Source organism: Dipodomys merriami, unplaced genomic scaffold, assembly GCF_024711535.1.
Source record: "Dipodomys merriami isolate MVZ:Mamm:240054 unplaced genomic scaffold, mDipMer1.0.p SCAF_35, whole genome shotgun sequence".
NCBI classification, from domain to species: Eukaryota; Metazoa; Chordata; class Mammalia; order Rodentia; family Heteromyidae; genus Dipodomys; species Dipodomys merriami.
This window is the reverse complement of record NW_027205048.1, coordinates 7,511,858-7,537,369: the sequence shown is the minus strand read 5'-3', so window position 1 is coordinate 7,537,369 and position 25,512 is coordinate 7,511,858. Positions and strand designations below refer to the sequence as shown.

The 25,512-nt window shown below is 31.7% G+C and overlaps 1 protein-coding gene across 2 annotated transcripts in view; it reads right to left on the bottom strand.

Moving 5' to 3' along the window:
* Atrnl1 (attractin like 1) overlaps nt 1–25,512 on the bottom strand; it is a 482,593-nt gene that overhangs the window by 303,504 nt on the left and 153,577 nt on the right. For both annotated transcript variants that reach the window (XM_069988092.1, XM_069988091.1), the window contains exons 25-26: nt 22,569–22,630; nt 14,760–14,838 (exon numbers count right to left, since the gene is read on the bottom strand). In XM_069988092.1, the coding sequence (XP_069844193.1) occupies nt 14,760–14,838; nt 22,569–22,630 (141 nt within the window). The remainder of the gene's footprint in view (nt 1–14,759; nt 14,839–22,568; nt 22,631–25,512) is intronic.

Below are 25,512 nucleotides of genomic sequence, written 5' to 3'. Positions count from 1 at the left end.
GAGCCACCTTCCCAGCCCGGATTTCTTTTTGTGGCAAAAAGAAATTCTAAAATTTTTAACAGGTATTAAGTAGAATTTTGTAAATACAGTAAAATCAATAAAATGTATACCTTAAATAGGTGAAATATATACTATATGAATTGTATTTCAATAAATTAGCTATTTTAATAGCAATTGTAAAAAATCCCAAAGTCATTTTTTAACTAACTTTACAGGTAGGAAACAGGGTACGAAAGCTTCCAAATGATAAGAGATACAGGTTTTAGATATATCTATATTTCTGGAAGATCAGGACTTTCTGACACAGATTATCAACCATAGGTAACTAAATAGAAGAAAACTTTTAGAACTTATAGGCAGAGATCTTCAAAAAAGTTTAGAGAAAATCTCTCAGAGATACTTGTTTACCTTTCAGGGTGATGAACTAGAGAGATACAGGGATACCTCTATCTCTAGTGGAGAGGAGGGACAATGTGCCTGATACGTTTTTTTAAACTCCAGAGTCCATAAACTTTTAGAGTTTCATTCCTGTGGTACAAAAATCTACTGAATTTATGTATTTTTTCCTGCAGGAAACTGAAGAAGAGGTAAATAATGCAAGCTGCTATTTAAGTAACCTGTTTCTGATCCAGATTTCTTGTTAATATGTGTATGCATCTCTGAGGATGGATGTATTGCATATGTTATAACATATGTATATAAACATACATGTGCATGTATAATGACATCTAGAAAACTTTACAATTTTTGATACAATATCTAGATTCCAAAGAAGACACAGTCTCTCTATTGCTCTCCAGATATGAACATGCAAGGTAATGGCTATACAGGATTTCTCACAGTGCAGAGCCAACAGTCATGAACACTACTACAGTAGGGAGTAGTTCCCAAAAACCTAAGTAAAAATGTCCTCCTCAAGGGGAAATACCTGACCAACAGATGTTCAGAAATATTAGTGCCTTATACATTATATAATTTTATATTAGAACTATTTATTGTGGTTATCCTGTTGCATTTTACTACTGAATGTTGAATACAGGAAGCTGGGTGCTAGAAAACTAGCACTTCTTTAAAACTTCAAGGTCAATAAACAAAATGAGATATTTTTACATTATTTCCTGGTAGAAGGGGCTGAACAATAATTATATTCTATACGCTCTTCTCCTTACTCCACTGCACATTTATAGTATATGGTCTTCTTATTATTTACTTGCTTGTTGGACTATCAATGGATTTATACCATAAACAACTGAAAACAATAAAAATGTATTAAAATCCATGAAATTAGCCAAGTAAAAGTTAATATGCACAAAAAAATTTAGGATTAAGCTAAAAACAGGATGATAGTGAAAACGCAAGCCAGTGGTTGAATATGAAGATCAAAATAAATTCATGTGCTTAAATAGGCCAACTAATCTTGTTAGATATCAACTCATGTAAAATTAGTCTTTGCATATCTGTCTAATAGCACTTAAGATCTTTTTTACTTATGGCAGTAAAATCTTGTAATCATTTAAAAATCAGATGCTATAATTCAGATTTATTCAAGGCTAGTTAGTAGAGTCAAATTTTCAACAGAAGTAGTAAAACTTTATAAAAATATTTTATAAAATTGTGGATTTGATATTGCTAGAGTACCTATATTAAGACTTATTTACAAGGAACCAACCCAAAGCCATGTGAGATGTAACTCTATTTTACATAGAACATGATAAACAGCAGCAATGGAGAGGGCCTAGTACCACTTATCTGATAAGTCTGTTAATGACCTTGGGCTCCTGACCTTTCTGTTGGAAGTATATAATTTACCATTTTTATCCAAAATAGTTTTGAGAAAATTGTGTCATAAGCGCAATTTTAATTCAAAGCAATGTCATTCAAAGTTAGAATATAAACTGATGACAGTTGCTAAATCTTTCTCCAGAATTATTGCTAAAATATCCACAGTGTAGATACAAGGTCCAAGCCTAGAAAATATCTTTTCCAAATGCTCAACTTCTCTAGCCATAAAAGAAATGCAAATCAGAACAACATTGAGATTCAACCTCACCCTAATTAGATTGGCTATAATCAAGAAATCTAATAAAAAAACATGCTGGAGGGGATGTGGCCAAAAGGGAAGCCTACTGCATTGTTAGTGTGAATGTAAACTTGTTGAACCACTTTGGAAAACAGTATGGAGGTTCCTCTAAAGACTACACATAGAGCTCACCTATGACCCAGCAACCCCACTTTTAAGCATTTACCCAATCAATCAAAAACAAAGCTATACTAAAGCTACCAGCACAACTATGTTTATCACAGCATCATTCACCATAGCTAAGATATGGAACCAACCCAGATGCCCCTCAGTAGATAAATGGATCAAGAAACTGTGATATTATATATATATGTATATATATATATAATATCACAGTTTCTTGATATATATATATATATATATATATATATATATATATATATAAAGTGGAATTCTATGCCTCCATTAGAAAGAATGGCATTGCCCCATTTGTTAGGAAATGGAAAGACTTGGAAAAAATTATATTAAGTGAAGTAAGCCAGACTCAAAGAAACATAGGTCCCATGATTTCCCTTATCTGCAATAGCTAGTATATGTCTAGGACAAACAGAAGAGGTCAAAAGCTATGTACATATAACCATATAACCCAACGCTAACCCCAACTGAACCCCAAAACAGAGACACAAGAGATTTTATCTTTCTTGTTGTTCTTTTTAATGTACTTATAGTGTGCTATGTGATTTTTTTTGTTTCTTTGTATGTCCTTTCCCCATGGTATAACCCCTATTGTCACTATATTTGATTCTGATGTCCTGTATCTTGTATATACATTTTTCTAATTTGGGGAGGGGAAGGGAAATAACAAAATGCTGAAATAAGGATTCAGGATGACCCATTGTAACAATGAGATGTACAAGATACTATGTTTAAAACGAACTTTACAACTTTGCTGGGGGTGGAGGAAGATGGAGGGAGGAGTTGGAGTGGTGGGGAGGAAAGGAATGGCAAGGGAAAAACAAAGGAGGGGTAACAATGCTCAATAGGAAATAGACTCATTACCTTGCTCATGTAACTGTAATCCCTCTGTACAGTTATCTTTACAATAAAAAATAAATATTTAAAAAAAGAAAATATCTCTTTCCTATCATTCACATCATAACAAAGGAGAGAGAAAATGTCATTCTCCCCTTTGAAAACATTTGAAATTACTTTTTATACAGTAAGCATTTAAGACCAGCTTGAAAAGTCAGGTACTGTGACATAATTACTGCCAAAGAACCACAGAGAAATACAGTCTCTATGACAATCCAATGTAGTTATATCATTAAATGAATTAAAATACAATGACAAAGCAAGGATATAATTATGAAAAGTTGATAATAAGTGTGATATTGTCCATACTGATGTAGGAGGTACTCTTGAAACGTGATCACAAGATTTTTTCATGTGTAATTAATTTAAAGCAGATAATTTAAATATCTCTAGATTTATATAAATAATAACCACTTCACAAAATTCCTTTACTTTATTGGTAGAAGTTATATTAAGTTTTGTAGAGTACAATCGTTGCAATTAATTATATGTTGATTGATTTTACCCCAAATTATTAATTTTCCCAGTACCATCATCACAACAAATACATATTTCCCTTATTTTTGTTTGCCATTCAAAATAACACTACTATAGATTTAAAATCAGACAAAATCACAGTAATTTATTTAGCATTCATTATTAATGTCTAACCACTTTTTTGAAGGGTCTACAAGAAAATACTGCAAATGTAAGGCAATTACTTACATTTGTTTAATTCTATCTAAGTCCTGTAACTGGGATCTTTAGGAATGAGGTCTGCAAGATGGTAGAATTGGTGCTTCCTCACTTTCTATTAGCCAAGGCTGCATTTGGTAAACATTTTACATATGTCAATTACCTCTGAGAGGAAAATGAACCAATCAGAATGAAGCACATGTTTTTCTCAAAAGATTCAGGAAAAAAAAATTGAAATAGCTCAACATAAGTTCTCTTTTCTTTGTATTTTCTTTTTTGGTGCTGGGGATCAAACCCAAGACATTACACTTGCAAGGAAAGCATTTATCACTGATCTACATCACAACCCTACAATTTCTTTTTTTTTTTTATTGTGAACATACTGTATATGGGCAGGATAATGAGTACATTTCCTATCAAGCATTGTAGCCTCCTCCTTTATTTACCCTTCACATCCCTTCCCAGCCTTCCCCCTCCCCGCCACCCAATCTTCCCCCCCCCCACCACCACCAAAGTTGTAAAGTTCATTTTGGACATGACAACTTGTACTTCTCATTGCTGCAACGGGTCCACCTGTATCCTTATTTAAATGACTTGTTTTTCCCATTCCCATCCACAAATTATACCGACATCAAATACAGTGAAAGCAGGGGTTATACTGTGGAGGAGGGGACATAGCAGGGGTTATACTGTGGGGGAGGGATATACAAAGCAACAAAGAAATAATCTTATAAATGCGTTAGAAACAAATGCATGAAAGAAAAAAAACCATTTAAATACATATCTTAGGGTTCATTTCCCTAACATCACCTTATCTGACCTTTTCTGCTTGACTCATATATATACTAGATATTGCAAATAAGGGAAACCATGGGACCGATGTTTCTTTGGGCTTGGTTTACTTCACTTAATATAATTTTTTCCAAGTCTTTCCATTTCCTAACAAATGGGGCAATGTCATTCTTTCTGATGGGGGCATAGAATTCCATTGTGTATATATACCACATTTTCTTGATCCATTTATCTACTGAAGGGCATCTGGGTTGTTTCCATATCTTAGCTATGGTAACAACCCTACAATTTCTTGATAATCTTGTTCTAAAACAATTTTAATGAAGTAAACATGGAAGGAAATGTCCTCAATATATGGAAAAAAAACTTTAAGAAATGCTCAAAACTATAACCATACTTAATTGATCTAACAGTGAATTTTTCTTTACATAATAAAGTACAAGATAAAGATTTCTTTAACATAGTACTGCAAATATTAGTAGGAGCAGTTAGAAAAGAAAAAAATTATAAGTATCCAAATAGTAAGGGAGAAATAAATTTTCCTCTTTGCTGATAGAATGATCCCATATGTATAAAGCCATAAAGATTCCCCATCTAAAAAAACAACTAGTTAGAACTAATAAACTAATTCAGTAAAATGGTTGGATACAAAATCAACATATAAAACTGGGTTTTTTCTTTCATTTCATTTTGTTCACATATGTATGTATCTGTGTGCATATATGCATGTATGTGTACATATGAATGTTTGTAAAATGCAAGAAAGTATTATTAGAAAGTGGCAAGAAAGTATTATTAGAAAGCAGAAAGTGAAAGCTTTCTAATACTTGGAATGGCTAATGGTTATATGATCAACAATGAAAATAGAATAAAACCTCTGTTATGAATTAAGTTGAAAAATGCACCAGATGTCAACAAAACAAAAACTTCAGACATTCAGAAAACAAATGCAACAATGTACACAGAGATTGTTTCTCAGTTTAATCCTACCTAGGGCAGGAGTGCAACACCATTCACTGGTACACTGCAAATGGATGTAAACATTCTTTAATGCAATTCATTCTGTTTTAAAGGTTTTACTACATACCCAAATGCTCAGATCTCAGTTCTAGCTTAGTAAACAAAATGACTTGAGAGTGGATGGTCCATTAAGAATATATATTTTCTAAAACTGAATGTTAAGCAAGAAAAGATGAAGATGCATAATGTGTTCTGCTTAAATCAGTTTCCAAGCTCTGATGTTTTAAAAAGTGTATTTTGTAAATTCCTAAAATAAAAAGCATCTACACACTTCCTATTAAAAACACCGAGTTTAGTGTTTTTAAAAAGCCATGTTTATTATAATTATACTTTAAGTAATATTTATAAATTCTGTTATTCTCATTATGTTAGCCATAATGTTCTATACAGTTTTGAAATCTTATTTCAATAAATTTCTACAAGTTTTAGTCATTCCAAAATTCAATTAGAAGGCATTTATTTCATTGGAATATTATTGGCAATTATAATAATTTTTTTGAGAATTGAACAAGCAGGGCATACTTTTTCTTCATTTGTATAAGTACATTTGGTTGTAGGAAGTTTGCTTTTTTTCAAATTTAAGAAAAATGGGATCAAGATTTTGTAATTAATAATTGTATTAACAAGTTTTGGAAAAATTTACCACTTTAAACTGTTTATATACTTCCGTGCTTCTCATTTCTTTTTCTATCACAAGTTGTCCTACAATCAGACAACCAAAGTATTGAAGCATCTTTCAAACCTTTCTTAATCATGCATTCACATTTGATTATTTAATACTTTGAAAGCAATGGATACTTTCACATCTTCCAGTATTTTTTGGCATTTCTTGTACACACATTTATTGACATACTTATCAATTTCTCCATCCAGCAAAAGTCTGCCTATTCATAGCTCATATACTATTTGATGAGGTTTAGTGTAACCAACTGTCCCCACCTAGTGGTGGAATGTAGAGGTTAGTGTACTCCCAGTTCTGTGCAGCATGATGAGTTCCCTACAGACATTGTAACCTTTGCTATAAGGATAACCCCTGGCAAATAGCATTTATAATATTCACCTAGTCTTGGTAGTAATTTTTACACTTAGGCATTCAGCAAAGATTTAGTTCTTCTGTTCAGTGGACTATATGAACTTTCTCCCCTTTTGAATATATTTTCCACTTTTCAAACATAAGGACATCAAATAGTGATCATGAGTGCTCCCTAACTTCCTTTCTCCATGTTCTTCTGTCTCCTCATTGTAATTTCAGGTTAGGTTATTATGACATGCTCAGTGGTTGAGGGAAAATTCCTATATTACTGAAAATTAGTATTTCTCTCAACTATCACATCCAAACCTATAAAATTTACCTATTTTTAAAATGCCAAAGTGGCCAGAGGCAGGAGGCTCTTGCCTGTAGTCCTAGCTATTCAGGAGGCTGAGATTGGGGGATCAGTGTTTGAAGTCAATTTCGACAAGAAAGTTTATGAAACTCTTATCTCCAGTTAGCCACCAAAAGACTGGAAGAGCCTTAATCCAAGCAGTAGAGCCTCAGCCTTAATCAGAAAAGGCTAGGGCAGCACTTAGGCCCTGAGTTCAACCCCTACTACCTGCAGAAAAGAAAAAAACAACAATGGTCACATCTTCCCTTCCAGCTTTTTGCTGGAATACTAAAAGGCATCACTTCCAGCTTTTTGCTGGAATACTAAAAGGCATTTCTAGGTAAAAATGGGGAGAAAGTTCATTGCAATCTTGGACTAGACAGAGCCTAGTTTCACACAATGAAATACTATTAACCTATGAAAGAAGGGAAAAAGAACGTATTCAGGGAAAAAATATTCAGGTAGATTATACTGTGAAGAAACAAGAGTAATGGAAACAGGAGCTAAAAGCTAAAGAAAACTATGAATAGATGTGACACTGTTCAAATGCCTTGAGCTCTAACTTTGAAGTATTTGACTATTTTATTTTGAACACTAAGTTTAAGTAAATCCTGACATTTACTAGCCAGGTGCTGGTGGCTTACACAGGTAATCCTAGCTACTAGGGAGGCTGAGATATAAGGATTGCAGGTTAAAGCCAACCCTAGAAGGGTAGTCCCTGAAACTGTTATCTCCAATTAACCACTAAAAAAAAACCAGAGTGGAGACAGGGTTCAAGTCGTAGAGTGATAGCTTTGAGCAAAAGTGCTCAGGTACAGTGCCCAGGCCCTGAGTTTAAACCCCAAAACTAGCACACATGCAAGAAAAAAAAGATCAAATTTGCTCTGAAAACCTTTCTCAAAAGATTCCTCATTGGCGTTTTATTCACCTATTCCTCCTCTCATTAAGATAAAATCTGTCCTTTGTCCAAGCATTGAGAATATGGTGAGAGCTTTATATTTAGTCTAAATTCTGGCCAAAAAGTTACACACCCAGGGTCTGTGAATATTATTTTATGATCAATATTAACTGAAATACTGCTATCATTTAAAAAATTTAATCAAACAAAACTCTAAAGCATGCCTTAAGTAATTTGATGTTCTATCTTCAAAGAATATGCTTTATTTTTTAGCATTCATGTATTCAGATTAAGTTCACTTTCAATATTAAATTTTTGATATTAAAAAATGAAGCCAATTAGAACTTATACTGTTTCTTGTGAACTTCAATATTGAAAAAGGATTTATAATATCCTTTTTTCTTCTAGCTGAAGTAACACATAGACCAAGATTTAATAGCCTGTACCAAGTGAGATGGCCACTTACTATGTATGACAATAACCTTTGCTAGACGTGATTCTATGTAACCACATGCATTCTACTGTTATCATTAACTGCCAGCTTTCAGTATCAAAGTCACCTTCATTTGAAGTTCAACAAACATTTATTTTAAGAAAAATAAAAATTCTAAGCACAATAATGAGGCATAATAAGTAGACTAACAACTAGATAAAGGATGATAGTAGTCAAGCTGCCACTAAGTATTTCACTCATCAAGAAGCAAGACTGTAAAGGTTTTATAAAGGTTAAACAAAAAAGGATAATAGATATTGTGACTGTTACTTATTATGCATTATTCTCCTTGCCAGCTTTGTCTGGAGAATTTGATTTTCACCATCCTAATTAAACTAATAGCTATTAAAATACCTCCTTCTTGTTCACTAATGAGCAGGTAATTTGCTAATTAGGAGATGTAGAAATAAGAATTTTAACAAAATAAGGAAAATATGCTTGTGCACTGCTTTAAAATATCTTTTAAAATAGAATTTGAATCATAAACTATTAAATTTTTTTAGTTAAAAATAGACAAAACTATCAACATATTCAGCAAAAATGAAATAAATCTTAACCATTCTTAATGATATCCTGGTCACATTATCTCATGTACTTCTAATTCATATAAATGTTAGTAATAAAATAGGTCCCATAACACTAAATAAAAAACAAATTGAATTAGATAAATAATAATTTTGATTTCTTGAATAAAATGAAGTTTTCATCTAGAAAAAATTACACTATTATACCTCAATGAAAAATTAAACCACAGTACTCCATTTTATCACACACAGTAAAGAATTTTTAAAGAAAGATATGCTCTAAATGGCACTAATTCTAATTTGTAAAATATTAAGATTATGGAGAAAAATGTTGTGTTAATATTCTGTTAATGTTCTGGAAGCTAATCAAAAATTTTCCATATTGGGCTGGGAAGGTGGCTCAGTGGTAGAGCGCTTGCCTTGCATGCCTGAGGCCCTGAGTTCAATTCCTCAGTACCACATAAGCAAAAAGAAAAAAAAAAGCCAGAAGTGGCGCTGTGGCTCAAGTGGTAGAGCGCTAGCCTTGAGCTGAAGAGCTGAGGGACAGTGCCCAGGCCCAGAGTTCAGGCCCCACGACCGGACCCAAAAAAAAAAAAAAAAAAATTTCCATATTCCCTGAGGCACTAAACTCATTTTGCTTTACAAACTTATGAAATCCTTCATTTTGAAACTAAATCCATCAGAGTTGTTTAGTTAATATTATTTACTTGATTAAAAAATATTTGCTAAGCCGGGCACTGGTGGCTTATATTTATAATCCTAGCTACTCAGGAGACTGAAATATGAGGATCATAGTTCAAAGCCAGACCATGCAAGAAAGCCCATGAGACTCTTATCTCCAAATAACCAGTCAAAAACCAGAAGTGGTGCTGTGGCTCAGAGTGGTAGAGGGTTTAGTCTTGAGCTGAAGAGCTCAAGGACAGGTCCCAGGCCCAGAGTTCAAGCCCCACGACTGACCAAAACAAATTATATTTTGCTAAGCAATTAAGCAACTAAGAGGTTCTTCATAAATATGCTTATTATGATCTAGCTAGATAAATAAATATACCATTTTCCTTCTAAAATCAGATCATGTTGCCAGTAATTGGAGTAGGATTACCCAATAAGTATATCATTAATGGCCATAAATATACTGATATCCAGAGTTCATGGACAGCTTGAGAGGACTTGCATTAAAAGCCCTGAGCAGAACACATACAGCCTCAGTCAACGTCACCTACTAACTTCACTGTATTTTATGAATTTATTCTTCTAATAATTTCATTTAAACAAAAGGCTAGAGAGTCTAATTGGCATAACAGAGTAACAATAGCATTATTTCTAAATAGAATTAGTGTAAAAAAATGCAGTGCTCTAAGTACTTTGACCGTTTCATTTATTTCAACAGATTGATTTTAAAAAAAAGAAGCCTCTGTAGATGACTTAACAGAGGTTGTAATTTGGCTTCCTTGCGCACTCCATTCAGACTCCTCAAATATTCACCATAGTCTCAATCATCTTATTTTAGCAGCACAACTGTCCTAAAATAATAATGCATTTTGATTATATTTTGCATTTCAAAGCACTTTCTATATAGAAAACAATTTTATGCAACTTATATAAATACCCTAAGATAAAAGAATAGCCAAAGGTTATATGTAAATTACTAGTAATCTAAAGGAAACAAAACTGATTTACTGCTTAATTTATGTTAGCTCATCAACCAGGCAAATAACTATTCATAAAGTAATAATAAATTGTCCACATCTATTTGAGATAAATGTTTCATATTACATGACACAAAACCAGTTTCTAAGAATAAAATATTTCTCTCACATTGATTAGAAACATGATTTGTTAAAGTTACTACAACTTTATATATGGGTTTTAGTTTATTTTTAACCCAAACTCCTGGGTGATAATGATAAATCCAATCTAGGTTTTATGAAGAATATGTGGGAAATATGCAGCAAAGCAGAACATTAAGAATACAAAATCAATCACCCCTAGTACACTGTCTTATCTCCCAGCATTTAACATAGACTGATTGTTTCTAATTGAAAAAAAGGAATTTCATCTTTCAACTATTAACATATCCTTAACAGTTTTGCCCTCTTAGTCAAGTATATGATTAAATAATATTTATTGCAAAGAGAAATTACATTTTATGTGTTTATACTACATACCAACTAAAATTCAAATTTTAATTTAAAAATTAAGACTTCTGCATGAACAAATGCAGCAATAGTACTCATTAGATACTACATCGAAATAAACAAAACAACTTGTGGGTGGAGATGGGAGGGAAAAACTGGGAGAGAGCAAGGAAAGGCATGTCCAAAAAAATGTACTTTTTACCTGACTTACATAACTGTAAGCTTTCTGTATATAACCTTTATAATAACAATTAATTTTTTAAATTAAGACTATTAAGCATGACAGCATGTCAGTAGACTCAATTTAACATATTGGCTCCAAATATTTCAGGAATATGACATTGAAGCTAATGTTTTCAATATCTCTATTAAAAAACACAAGCTAGGGGCTGGGAAGGTGGCTCAGTGGTAGAGTGCTTGCCTTGCATGCATGAGGCCCTGGGTTTGATTCCTCAGCACCATATAAGCAGAAAAGGCGAGAAGTGGAAGTGGCGCTATGGCTCAAATGGTAGAGCACTAGCCTTGAGCTGAAATGCTGAGGGACAGCGCCCAGCCCAGAGTTCAGGCCTCAGGACCGACAAAACACACACACACACACACACACACACACACACACACACACACACACTGACAAAACACACACACACACACACACACACACACAAGCTACAGTAACAATTTCAGACAGCCTTAAAGAAAGTTCTGTATCTTTAACAGTGTTATCACAGAAATAAAGTTAAGGCTCATAAATGAAGGGATAATATCAAATTTTAAGACTTCCATAATTCCATTTTTAAGAGACAATTCTCAGAAGAATTATTCAAAGTGAATAATATTAAAAACAGACCCCTAATAATTAAATTATATCACAAAGAGTAGGTGTATTTTTATAAGAACTAAAGTGTCAAATAATTTAAAAGAAGTATGTTTAATTTAATTTCTGTGATTAACTTTTTCCAAAGTTTATTTTCACCTTAAATAGTCCTTATATTTATAAAGGCAAGAACAACTACCACTATAACCAAACTATGAAATTCTAAGAATTCTTATAAATAATTTTCTTTTTCTATTATAAATAAATTGCTTTTCTATTGATTATATTTGTCTTTTAAGTCTTACAATTAAAAAATGTTTCAGACACAAAAAGAGACAGTAACATACTCACATAAGCAAAACTATAAACCTTTTTTAAATTGGGCAACATTACAGTTAAATGAAGAGTTCAAATTAAGTAATGAAAGACTTAGACAAATAAGATATTTTGCCTCTACTCAGAATGTCTATAAATGAGATTATCACATTAAGTGGAAATAGTGTGTTTAGAAATCTTTGGGGGCTCATTAGACCAAAATGAGATATTCATCTTTCTATAATACAAATTATTTTCTAATGATAAACTTCTGACAGTCAATAGGCAATGTCATATCTCCTTTTGACATGAACATATTAATGTTATCAAAGATGGGGGGAGGGGGGAGGCGGGGAAGGGAAGTGAAGGGTAAACAAAGGAGGAGGCTGCAATGCTTGGTAAGAAATGTATGCATTATCCTGCCCATGTAATTGTAGCCCCTCTGTACAGTATGTTCTCAAATAAAATAAAATACAATTAAAAAAAATGTTATCAAAGATATTTACCACTTTTCACTTATGAGAATTTAATAAAATTAAATTTTTCAAAATTCTTCAAAATACATTTCAACTCATATAAAATATGATATCTAACAACACTGATTTCTATTTTGGCAGAGATTATCAAGTTAAACATAAACACTTCTATTTTTGTTAACAGAAAGAAGCATTACTTAGATTAGTTTTGGGGGGAAAGGGCACTTTTCTGAGTGAGTATGCAAAAGACATTTATATTTACAAACCTAGACTGGAACTGATAAGTCATTTTTTAGTTCCAAAATTAAAGCACTACCATTTCAACAGAGTATCTATTAATATGTAACAAATGGCATTATTAAGTGAAGTGACACAATTTTAAGAAAAATAAAATTTGGGTTTTAAGTATGAAAGTAAGTAAATGAGAAAATGAGCTATTCATATTAGTTTCCAAATATTTAATACCTGGTATTGATTCTAAACTTAACTAATACACCTAAATATCTCTAGAGTTCTAAAGATTCCAAACTGGGAACTGGTTATATAGCACAAACATTTTTTTTAGAGATAAGGAAATTCAAAGAGACTACCAATTTATACTCCGATGCCAGCTGATAGCCAAGAAATATTTATCATTCACAATGTTACACTTACAAAGTTCCATTTTAATAAAGTATAGAGATAGATATGTAGACAATACTTGTCCGGATGCAGCAGAAAGACCTCCCTACAGAGTCTTCTTTTCTGATGGCTACAGACATAAATTGTCATTAGTTCTATTACATTATGGAAGGTCTTCCTATTGCCTTCATACTTTTTTAAGTTCCTGAATTTATAATTTCATTCTAATAGGTTATCTAGTATGCCCAGAAGGTAGCTAATCGCCACAAAAATTGAACTTCTTGCAAAATATGAATGAATTTATATTTTGCAAGCTGCTATTAAATGAATTAATTTCATCATGGAGCCACATCAAGTAAACTTGAAGTGATATTATTCTGATCATATACAGCATCATAAATGCTGTAATGAAGTAAATAATTTATTTGACAGATGGAAGACCTCAGGCTTGAAAATATATTATATGTGGACTCTGTGACTTAATGGGTGCTTAAAATAAGATACCTAATTCTATGGCTTATAATATTCTGGACTGTTTTTAAATATCTTTATTATCAGTTTATATTTGTAAAAGTATATATACTTGGAAATACACAATAAAATGATTTGTTAATACTACAAATGGTACAAATAAAATTAATACTAATATTAGTAAAAACAGAATATGAGTACAAAAGTAATGAAAATAGAAATCACTTTCTCATTATGAGTTAGAAAATAATACATCTACTAGATATTTCACCACTCAGATGACTGCTTCCCTGGGTCTTTCTCCATAGTTGAGAAACTAATATATATATATATATATATATATATATATATATATATATATATATATATATATATATACACACACACACACACACATATATGCTGTACATATGTATATCTACACATACAAATATATCATCATAAATATATGTATAGCACTTAGAGTATACACTGATATCACTATAAATATATTAATATTTATATCAGTTGTCATTTTGTGTATTACTGCTTTTATCAATCTTACAATTGTAAGAACATCATTGATTCTGATAAAGTAACTTATGAAATGAATTACCTTTTTAACTAGAGTTGTATTACCAATCAGAAATGGAAAAACATTGATACTCACTCCAAAAGAATAGTACAATAAATTTCTAAAAGAGAAATTTTCTCTAAAGCCCAAAATAAATGTTTATTGTTCAAAACTTTCTTTTAAAATGCAAAACATACCAACAAACAGTAAATTATGTCCCTACAGAATAACTAAAGTCCTAGAAATTAAGATTATTTAACTAACAATATTTGTATTTACAATCAATTTTAACACTATAATAAAATAGCAACTAGCAAAATTTTCATCAGATACTGTCTTATTTTGACAATGGTAGTTTAATTTGAAGCTATAAATATAATACTGTTCAAAAATAAAAAGTAAAATTAATTTTTAAAATGTACTCCAAAGAAACGTATTATTTAAGAAATAAAGATTCATTGTGTTCAGTCAAACCTTTAAATAATATTATCAATACCTCTCTCCGTCTAGAAGCCCAACAAGTTTGCTTGATCTTCCATACAACAGCAGCCACAAGTAATAAGGATAAAAAACAACTGGAAAAGAAAGCACAAAATAAAACATGGACAATTGAAATATATACACATATAATCCCATTGTCTAGTAGGTAACTCAAACAAAAAAACCTTTCAAATTTACTCATTTAATTTTTTATAATCTGTTATCTGGTGAGTACATTAATAAAAATATTAATAATAACTAATGTTTATATAATATTCAAACTTTTAGAGGACAATTTGCTCAGAAATTTTTTTCAATCAACATTCATCAGAACTTTCTTTTTTTAAGAATTTTATTGTCAAAGTGATATACAGAGGGGTTACAGTTATATACATAAGGTAATAAGTACATTCCTTATTAAATATTGTTACCCTCTCCCTTGTTTTTCTCCCACTTTCCCTTTCCCAACCCACCCCAACTCCCCCTCATCAGAATTTTCTACAAATTAAATAAACAAGTATTTATTGACAAAACATTCAATCTTTGAAACTCTTCTAATACTTTTTTGGGGGTAGGAGAGCCTTCAAAATTAGGCTACATTTCAGATTCCTTCTATGAAATTATGGACATCCTTGAAAACTTACGATTAATTTGTCAAAGCTCTTTTGCTCTCAAGTAGAAAGCCTCAGTTATTCTCATGGTTTCAACTATGACCTCATTCCAAATCGTGTATTTAGTTCTGTCAAACATGACAAGACTTATCATTAAAAAGGATCCAAGAGATTATCTCCTTCAGATTCCCTCTTGGAAAACTCTAATAGTGATGAAACATCTATTTAAGTCTTTTTCTGAGAAACTGGTGACACAACTCAGTGCCTACCATGTTAAATCAGATCAAACTATGAAAATGTTATTTTATGAATTGTTACCAACTTCTGTTTTGCAGATATAACTGAAGAAGTTTGGTATGAAAAAGACTACATGATTCCTTCCTCTCCAGTGCTTCTCAACTAGGAGAGCTTTGCCCTACTACTCTTCCAGGAGATATGTGGCAGAAACTAAAGGCATTTTTGATTATATAACAATGGGTATCCTGTATGATGGTTCTAAATAACCTACGGCCTGAACAACAAAGGTTTTGGCAATCCAAACTGCTAGTAGTACCTAGAATGAGAAACGCTGTTCTAGCCTTGGTTATTATCACAGGGGCTACACTCCTTCATACTGTCAGGCTAATAGTATAAATGTTAAAATATGCTACTGAGAGTTGATACTTTCAATAAAGTTTGAGGATCTTTCCATATGAATTCCCATGAGATCATCATAACCTTAAGAATTAGCATAAGAGATACAAAGTTATGTCAAAGCAAAACACATTTATATCATTCATAATAAAAGCAAAGGACATCTGTTAAATACTATGTACCAATCACTATGGTATATAATTTAGAAGTATTAACTCTTCAATTACCACAAACACACATAATGTACATATTTCCTGTCATGTTTTCATTTAAAAAATCAGAAAGTTGAGCTGTAAAGAGTTTAAGTAAGCTCATGCTTCACAGGTCTTGACTTGAAAGTTCTTTCCCCAGACTTTTTGTTTCACCATAACTGGCAATTAAAATGTAAAACATTTAATTTTGTCACTTTATACTCAGATACCAAATCATGTCAAATATTTCTTCCAGAATGATTATAAAAGTAGATACAACAGTTAAAACAAAATTCAGTTATATTTAATGATTAACTATGAATGTCAAAGTATATTTTGATACTGATAATCACAATATTTCCTCCAAAATAATTGCATGATATTCACTTGTTATGATAAAGACAATAAATTTCTCCAAGAAAAGCTCAAATCTTATCTGATTTAAATCCCATGACTCATGAAAAGTATCACATCTATAATAATTCAATATAAAGTAAATAGTATTAACTATTATAAATTCTGAAGAGAGATGCATGCTTAGGGAGTTATATCAAATATTCTGTAGGCTAATTTCTATTAGATTAGCAATAAAAAAGAGATCATGATAATGTAAACAAACTGTCTAATAAATCAATAGTTTAACAAAATATTTTTAAATGATATTTTAAGTCTTCAGTGAATACTAAAGGCACAACAAAATATATCTCAATACCTACACCATAGTAGCTGTTAAGAAACTTTTCTTAAATGAACAGGATTAATATTTTAATTCATTTGAATATTTTTTTCCAGTCCTGGGGCTTGAACTCAGGGCCTGAGTGCTGTCCCTGAGCTGCTTTTGCTCAAGGCTAGCACATTACCACTTGAGCACCACTTTCAGCTTTTTCTGTTTATGTGCTGCTGAGGAATTGAACCCAGGGCCTCATGCATGCAAGGCAACCACTCTACCACTGAAGCCACCTTCCCAGCCCTCATTTGAATATTTTTCTGACATTTATTAGACATATTATCCTTCCACCAAAGTAATACTATATAAGCACTCTAAGATTTCTAAGAGATTACATGGCAAACAACATTGACTTGGAAGAGATTACATTACAGTTACAGACATTTTTAAATTAATATTAAAATGAACTTAATATTTGTTCTATTAAAATCAAAACATGAAAAATGTTACTTTCATCCTTTGGTGATTAACATAAAAAGTAATCCTGGAATCCTAAAGTATGACAATATTTTCACCACTTACACTTCTTGAATGACCATTTTGAGCAGCGTTCTACATACTCTTTTCTGCCTGCTTATCTTTACATGCAGAAGCAAAATTTTATTACATTAAATGATAGATTCTAGGTTTATCTTTTGCTTTCTCATACTATATTATAGACTAAAAGTTTTAAAAGATAACATCAAATATGTATGTTTTAATTTAATTTTCTGACAAGTTTTAAGTTTTTACTACTTTCTTTATGGTCTTTTTTCCCTTTTATACTACAAATAGCTTCTATTGGCCTATTCCACAGAACAGGTATTGGGAGAACAGATAATTAGACTTTCTTTAAAAAAAAAAAAAAAGAAAGAAAGAAACTGCTATAGAAATGTAGGACAAGAGATTTGTAAGGTTCAACACTCCTCAGGTATAATGCTCCCAATGGAAATAGGAAAAACAGAAAGGAAGTATATAAGCTAATTACTTACAGAATAAAAGAGTGAGTATGAAAACTTAGGGAGAGATATGCTCAAAATCCAATTTTGTCCTTCATAAAATGGTCAAAAAATATTGAGTGAAAAAGAAAATAACATGAAATTTACAAGTTAATATTATGAAGGGTAAAATAAAAATACTTCAATAAAAGTAGCATCATCTGATACAAGTTTAGATCATAAAATCAGCTTTAAGTGACAAAAAAATTCTCTGGTAGAAGTATCGTTGTCAAAATGTAAAAACTGGGACAATAGTGTCATTTTTATAGCAATTTTTGTGTATTCAATTGTAGGTGTCAAATATCCAACTTTTTTTGCTAGTCATGGGGCTTAAACTCAGGGCCTGGACATTGTTCTTGAGCATTTTTTGTTCAAGGCTAGTACTCTACCACTTGAATCACAGCTCCACCTCTGACATTTTTAGCAGTTAAGTGGAGATGAGTCTCACAGACTTTCCTGCCCTAGCTGGCTTTGAGCTATGATCCTAAGATCTTAGCCTCTTGAGTAGCTAGAAATACATTTGAAATTTTTAAAAGTAGTTAGGGTACATAATTTTTATTTCATTGAAAACATCAGAAACTAGGGTATTCTGTTAATGAAGAAATACATGTCAAATAATTTAATTATTTGTTAAGAACTGATAATCTACTTGAAGAATATTACTTACTAATTAAAATGTTTTCTTGTTTTTTTTTTTTTCTTTTTCACTTTTTTTCTTTTTTTCTTTTTTGTTGGTTGTGGGGCTTGAATTCTGGGCCTGGGTGCTGTCCCTGAACTCTTCAGCTCAAGGCAAGCACTCTATCACTTGAGCCACAGCACCACTTCCATTTTTCTGGTGGTTCATTAGAGGTAAGAGTCCCAAGGATTTTCCAGCCTGGGCTGGCTTTGAACCACGATCCTCAGATCTCAGACTCTTGAGTAGCTAGGATTATAAGAGTAAGCCACTGGTGCCCAGCTAAAAATGTTAACCAACTTAAAATGCAATTTTTAAGTTTCTATTAAATACATTTATGTTATTACGGTACAAATATATTTTTAAAAATCTCACTTAGGTTTCACTGACAGAGATTAAAAACTCAATAAAGATCAGTGGGTGAAACTGGTGAAGTAATATGCTTATAGCTAAATAGGCACAGAATGTAGAGTGTTTACTCAACAGTTACTATAGGCTAAGAATATTGAATCTTACTATCTATAATTGAAATGCTCCAAAATACATATGGTTTGAAGTGCTGACCTGATGTTTATAGTAGAAAACTAGTCGGCATGTCCAAACAGGAGCAATGGGAATATGGTTCAGTTTGGGGGCATGGTAGAATTTAAAGGAAGACTGGATTTAAGACCATATAACTAAGATTTTAGTGAACTTTTTTGTGCCAGTCCTAAGGCCTCAACACTGGCTCTGGTATTTTGTGCTCAAGGATAGTGCTTACTACTTTGAGCCATTTCTCAGCTTTTTTCAGTATTTAATTGAATATAGGAATCTCAGACTTTCCTGCCTGGGCTAGCTTGGAACCATGATCTTCAGATAGATCTCAGTCTACTGAAGAGCTAGGCATGAACCACTGATGGTCAGCTTTAGTACATATTTTTTCCTAAACCAGAGATATATCCTGAAGTTTACTGTATATTTTCAGACAAGGAGATGATATAAACTTGTTAGAATGATTACTCAAAGCCAAGAAAAAAATGATGACTAAAAAAAAGTAAAGTTAAAATGTTTGAATTGTACTAACAGATAGAAGAGAAAGAAATAAAGCTTCAAGAGATAGTATGTATGCTGGAATTGGCATACTATGTAAAGCCAGAACTACTACCAGACACTTAAACTCCATGGGAGAGCCCAGAAGCCACACCATTGACTTTAGAGCATTAAGAACATGTTCATTAGAGACACTCATCATAAAGATTAGTTTTAGCTTTCTTCTGCAAGCCAGAGCTGAAAACGGAAAGGTTAATATAGGGCTGTATGCTAATTACTATAAATTGATGGGTACCCACAGTGATAAAGGACAGTTGTCAGAATTTAACTACCAGAATTCAGAAACCACAATTCCTATAATTACATGAACAATATTGTAGGAGCTGCCAGTAGGATGGTCCACAAGATCTGTAGGGATGATTGTATCCTGAAAGAAAAAGCAGGCTGGCAGCCCAAGGTGGTGCTATTTAACATCTAGTTTTAAGTAATAATAAAGGAACAGGAGGCTGAGTAGTTGCTTTAATAGAAAGTCATAATCCTCAAATCAGTTTAAATCTAGAATCCATCAACTAAACAGATGGATGAAGCCAAAAAGGAATAATCCAGAAATATCTTAAAAACTGTGTGTAAAATGATCCCCAAAGGGATTTAACACCATACGCTTCCATATATACAGATGTGTACACATTGGTAAATATACAATGAAAGAGGAAAAAGCAATAATTTGAACTTTATTACACAAGAGGTCAGAAACAACACAGATAACTAAGAATTCAAATGTAATCACAGCCTCTTATTATAAGGAGATTTGGGGAAAGGGAAGAAAAGGCTCAATTGTGGCTCATAGTGGTTTAATTGTATCCATGAATCCATACAGTAGTAAATTCCATCATTAAATATATAATTAAAATTGATATACAAAGTAGTTGGAGTAACCACTACATTATATCCTTGTCATTTCAGGTAAGATTAACAGACCAAGTACAACTTCTCAACTGTCTCTACTTGACAAATATAGCAACTATTCCTAGTGGTACAGTGAAAATTACTGTCAGCATTAAAAATTACCAACCAAACCTCCATTTAACTATTCCATTAGAAGAATTAATTCTGACATTTCAGATTCAGACATAGTTTTCCATTTCACATAATAAAAACTACTTGAAAATAATTTGCTTCAGTAGTAATTTATGGTATTATGTCACATACTCTTAACAAGAACAATAACAAAAGCCCTTTAATTCTACATATGAAATGGAACTCTGAAGAAACCAGGTAACCTAAGGTGACAGAAAAAAAAAATCTATGATCATAACCAAGCTATACCTATAAATTATCTCTTAGTACTGGCCCAGTTAGATTTACCACAAAAAAAAAAAACCTGTCCACAATATAGAAGTAAAATACCTGACAGAGTTGGGGATAACTAATACCCATAGAACTATGACTAAACTGAAAATCTGACACATTCAATCACCTCTGCTACCCTAATAGCTGGATTAGATGGACTGATGGAAGAGTGACATCCATAAATGTTCCCTGTTTAAAACTTTTACAATTTAGCAGTGGCCTTTTAAAAAATAAATAATAAAACTTAAAATATTCTCTTCATGTTTTTTCTTAACAATGAAATGGTTTTTAAATTACCTAATTTACATTTCACTGCTAGAAGAAATTTAAATGACAAAAGGCCTATCAAATACATTTGATCTCATACAATGACTAGAATATTTTATTTCATGTTGTCCAAGAAGAAAACTTAATAAATAGGATCATCTCTAAGACATGGTGCACTTTAATACTAGCTTTATTTTGCTTAATAAAAGAGTTATTACTTAAATATGCACACAGATTCAGAAGCTTAAAATAAAACCCTAAACATTTAAATATTTACATATATATTCAACTTCATGAATTTTATACATAAATGAATTTTATATTTCTACCAATGCAATTTTACATCAAAAAGTTGTTTTATCTCCATTTATTAAATAATGCTCATGTAATTGTAACTTCTAGTGCTCTCTAAAATTACATTATATTTTCATTAATAGCCTTAAACTCATTTTATTAATAAGTATAAAATTATAAAATGTAAATATACTAAAAAGATGTTTCTCAAGTTTTGTCTTTAAGAAACAATTTAAAATATGAGTGATATATCATTGATCAAGATTCATTACATTCATAATCTGAGTTCTGGTACTGAAACCCCTTTGTACCACTATGTAATAATAAATAAGAGAATGAGAAAACAAAAAAAGTATGAATACACTGTTTACAAATATTAATGGTAACTATTATATTAAGTTCTGAAAAGTAAAAACTTTTAACATAGATAAATGATTTTATAACAAATGACTAATATGTAAAAGAAAATGGATAGATGAATAGGAAATAAGTAAATCGAAGAACTAAATTTAAAAATCTGAAAGTGTATGTACGGTTGAGAGAGTAAACATATTATGTATGGACCCATATGGGTGAATTAAAAGAAATATTGTAAGAAAATTAATCTCAGTTAAAAATTATCTAATAATAGAAAATGCTACCTGTAGTATTCAATAAAGGATTTAAGTCATAAGCTGGATCAGAAGTTGGGCAAATTATATTCAAAAGCCAAAATCAGCCTACCAGATGTTTCATAATAAGAATTTTATTGAATCACTGCTTTTTCCATTTGTTTCCATACTTTCATTAATTTCTTCTGTATTAAAGCAAGAATGATTCATAGATGTAACAGAGACTATACAGGTAAAAAATCTTGAAATGTGTATGGACTGGCTCTTAACAGAAAATATGTGCAGACCTCTCTGGAAAAGGTAATCGGAATTCTAGTACAGGATGGGAAGGAGGAAAATACACAAATAAAAAAAAATAGCACACATTGTAAGGTTAAGTAATTGATAATTTGTTTAACAGATTGACAGACTATATACCAGCATATGGCCTTAACAGGTCGAAAGTCAGTAAAAGCAAATTACCTGAAGAAGGTGACAAAAAACTGCACAAGATCCATGATTGTATTGTGTTGTGAGAATGCAATCTGAAAAATCAAAATAAAATAAAATTTGAAACCTGCTGAACCTAAGTTCACCAAAATGTTAATGCTCCATCACATAATAAAACATTTGGAATCAAACTGTAAATCAAATATATGGTGGCATTAAAACTTTACCAAGAATATTGAATATATTCAACTACTAACAATGATCTTTTCATAGGTTATGCCATTAAGTGCTTAGAAACTACTATAAAATAATTCAAGAATGTGAGCCAAGAATTCCATGTGAAATGCTATAAAATAGGAAATGTGCCTAAAAGATAAGAGTTGAATGTTTTTACTTAGTAATCATCATGGTTTCAATTAATCAATATGACTAGTAGTTCTTTGTATATCAAAAATAAAAAGCAAAACTTTTACTCTGTTACAAAAAAAAGTCCATTTCTTGCCCAATCTGAGATCAGATTAATTCCAAAACCCTTGGGAAGTTCTAAAATGGGCTGGAAAATTTGAATCATGAATTTTCACAAGCAACCACTAAAATTTCCACTTCCGGATAGGCCTCATATGAGGAGAAACATGAAAATCAAAATTAGTCATAAACAGAAACAAGGAAAAGAATAATCAACAAAAGAGGTAAAGAGAAACCAGGAAATCTCAGAAAAATAAATAATACATTTGTAAAAAGAAAAGCATGTTCATCACTAACATATACACAGAAAGACACACAGGCACACACACACTCTAATATTGCTAATTCCTTTGTATGCTAACAGCTTAACTCATTATTATACTCCCTCAAATTATTTTTCATTTTTAACATATAAAAGTTTTATCATTCTTTTAATTGCTGAATAAATTTTGGGAATAACCAAAAATGTTAAAAATAAATTCCAATGGGCAAAGAACATGATTCAGCTGCTACTACAAAAACTTATTATACTAGTACCTAATATAGTTGATGGTCCAGCAAACTAAAGTAGCTGCCTTCCCCACCTACTACTATAGTATGAACGTTTTTTCCAAAAACACTGTAATCAAAAATTATTATTATTATTATTATTTTGTCGGTTGTGGGGCTTGAATTCTGGGCTTGGGTGCTGTCCTTCAGCTCTTCAGCTCAAGGCAAGTGCTCTACTGCTTGAGACATAACACCACTTCCGGTTTTCTAGTAGTTTATTGGAGATAAGAGTCTCCCGGACTTTCCTGCCCAGGCTGGCTTTGAACCCAGATCCTCAGATCTCAGCCTCCTGAGTAGCTAGGATTACAGGCATGAGCCACTGGTACCTGGCTCAAAAATTATTTTATTGGTGAACCTTTCTACTGTCTTTGTATACAAAAAATATATGCTCTTTAAGAATAATGACCTTGTTAGGATTCTTCACTTCACAATTCCAACATCCAGAACAATATTTGGGTATAGCACACAGAAAGAATTTAATTAAATTTTGCTGAAAAAATTAATATATTCATGGCAAAAATACAAGAGTATTCCTTAGGCTTCATACCGTCATTTTAACAGCTATGAGAATATGATAACAAATATTTACAATTTATTTATTTGAATTTATTAAATAAGAATAATTGCTAGAGATAGCATTGAAGCAGAAGATCACAATGATACATTAGTATTGTGTGTGTGTGTGTATGTCTGTGTGTGTGTCTGTGTGTGTGTCTGTATCTGTGTCTGTGTCTATGTCTTGGTACTAAAACTTGAATTCAGAGCATGGGTACTGTCCCCCCCTCTCTCAGGTCTGGCATTCTACCACTTGAGCAACAGCTACACTTCCATATGCAACAAGTTAAATAAGAAATTCACTTATTACCTTACTTCTGTAACTACAACAATTCTGTATATCACCTTGACAATTAAGAAAAAAAAGTCTCATATGCTTTTTTTCTGCTTGGACTGGCTTTGAACCTTTATCCTTACATATCAGCTTCCTATATAGCTATGACTACAGGCCTGAGCTACCACTGACATCTACCCTTGGATTATTCTTTCTTATAATACTTATATTTAATAAGGAGTTAAGCTATGGAAAAATAGACACTTGTGCATAAAACCTTTTCTGTTTTATGACACATTTTTGTTATAATGGAAATAAAATATTCAAAACCAAGACACTTGCACTTCAGTTTCTTAATTTCAGCAATGGATAAAAACTATATTGTTCTTAAGAAATTTCTTTTAGAAGGTGATTTATATCTGATTAGATCTACTTTAACTTAAACAGCACAACATTATGTCTTTACCTATGAAAAACAAGTGAGATTGTATTAAACTAATGACTACTTAGGCAAATGCATTTAGAATATAGTTAGACAAATAAAAATATACTAAATTTATAGTTTTCCTGAGTTATTTCCTTATGAGATGTAGTATTTCTGAGCTTAATATATATAAATACCTAGTTTAAAAGATTTCTATTACCTAATACCAAGGCTACAACACAATATAAACAACGTTTTTCACTTTGGTTCTGTAGTCATTCCCATAAAAAAAATAATTAACATGCCTATGCAAATCACATGTAAGCAACTAGCCAGTATAAATGAACTTCTTAAATTCCCTAATCTATAGTGTTTTATTCATACTATTCACTGATTATTAAAAGAAAATAGATAAAAATCAAGAGACCACTTAATTGCAAATTTTTATAATATCCAAATTTCTCACTATTGTTTAAAAAGTCCTCCAAATAATTATTGTCTACATGCTCTAAACGTAAGCTCAAACTATACCAGGTGGTGGTAGCTCAAACCTATAATCTTAGTTACTCCAGAGGTTGAGTTCTAAGGATCACAGTTTGAAACTGGCCCAGGGAGAAAAGTTCCTGAACTCTTATCTCTAATTAACCACCAAAAAGCCAAAAGTGGAGCTCATATGATAAAATTCCAGCCTTGAGAGAAATATCCAAGAA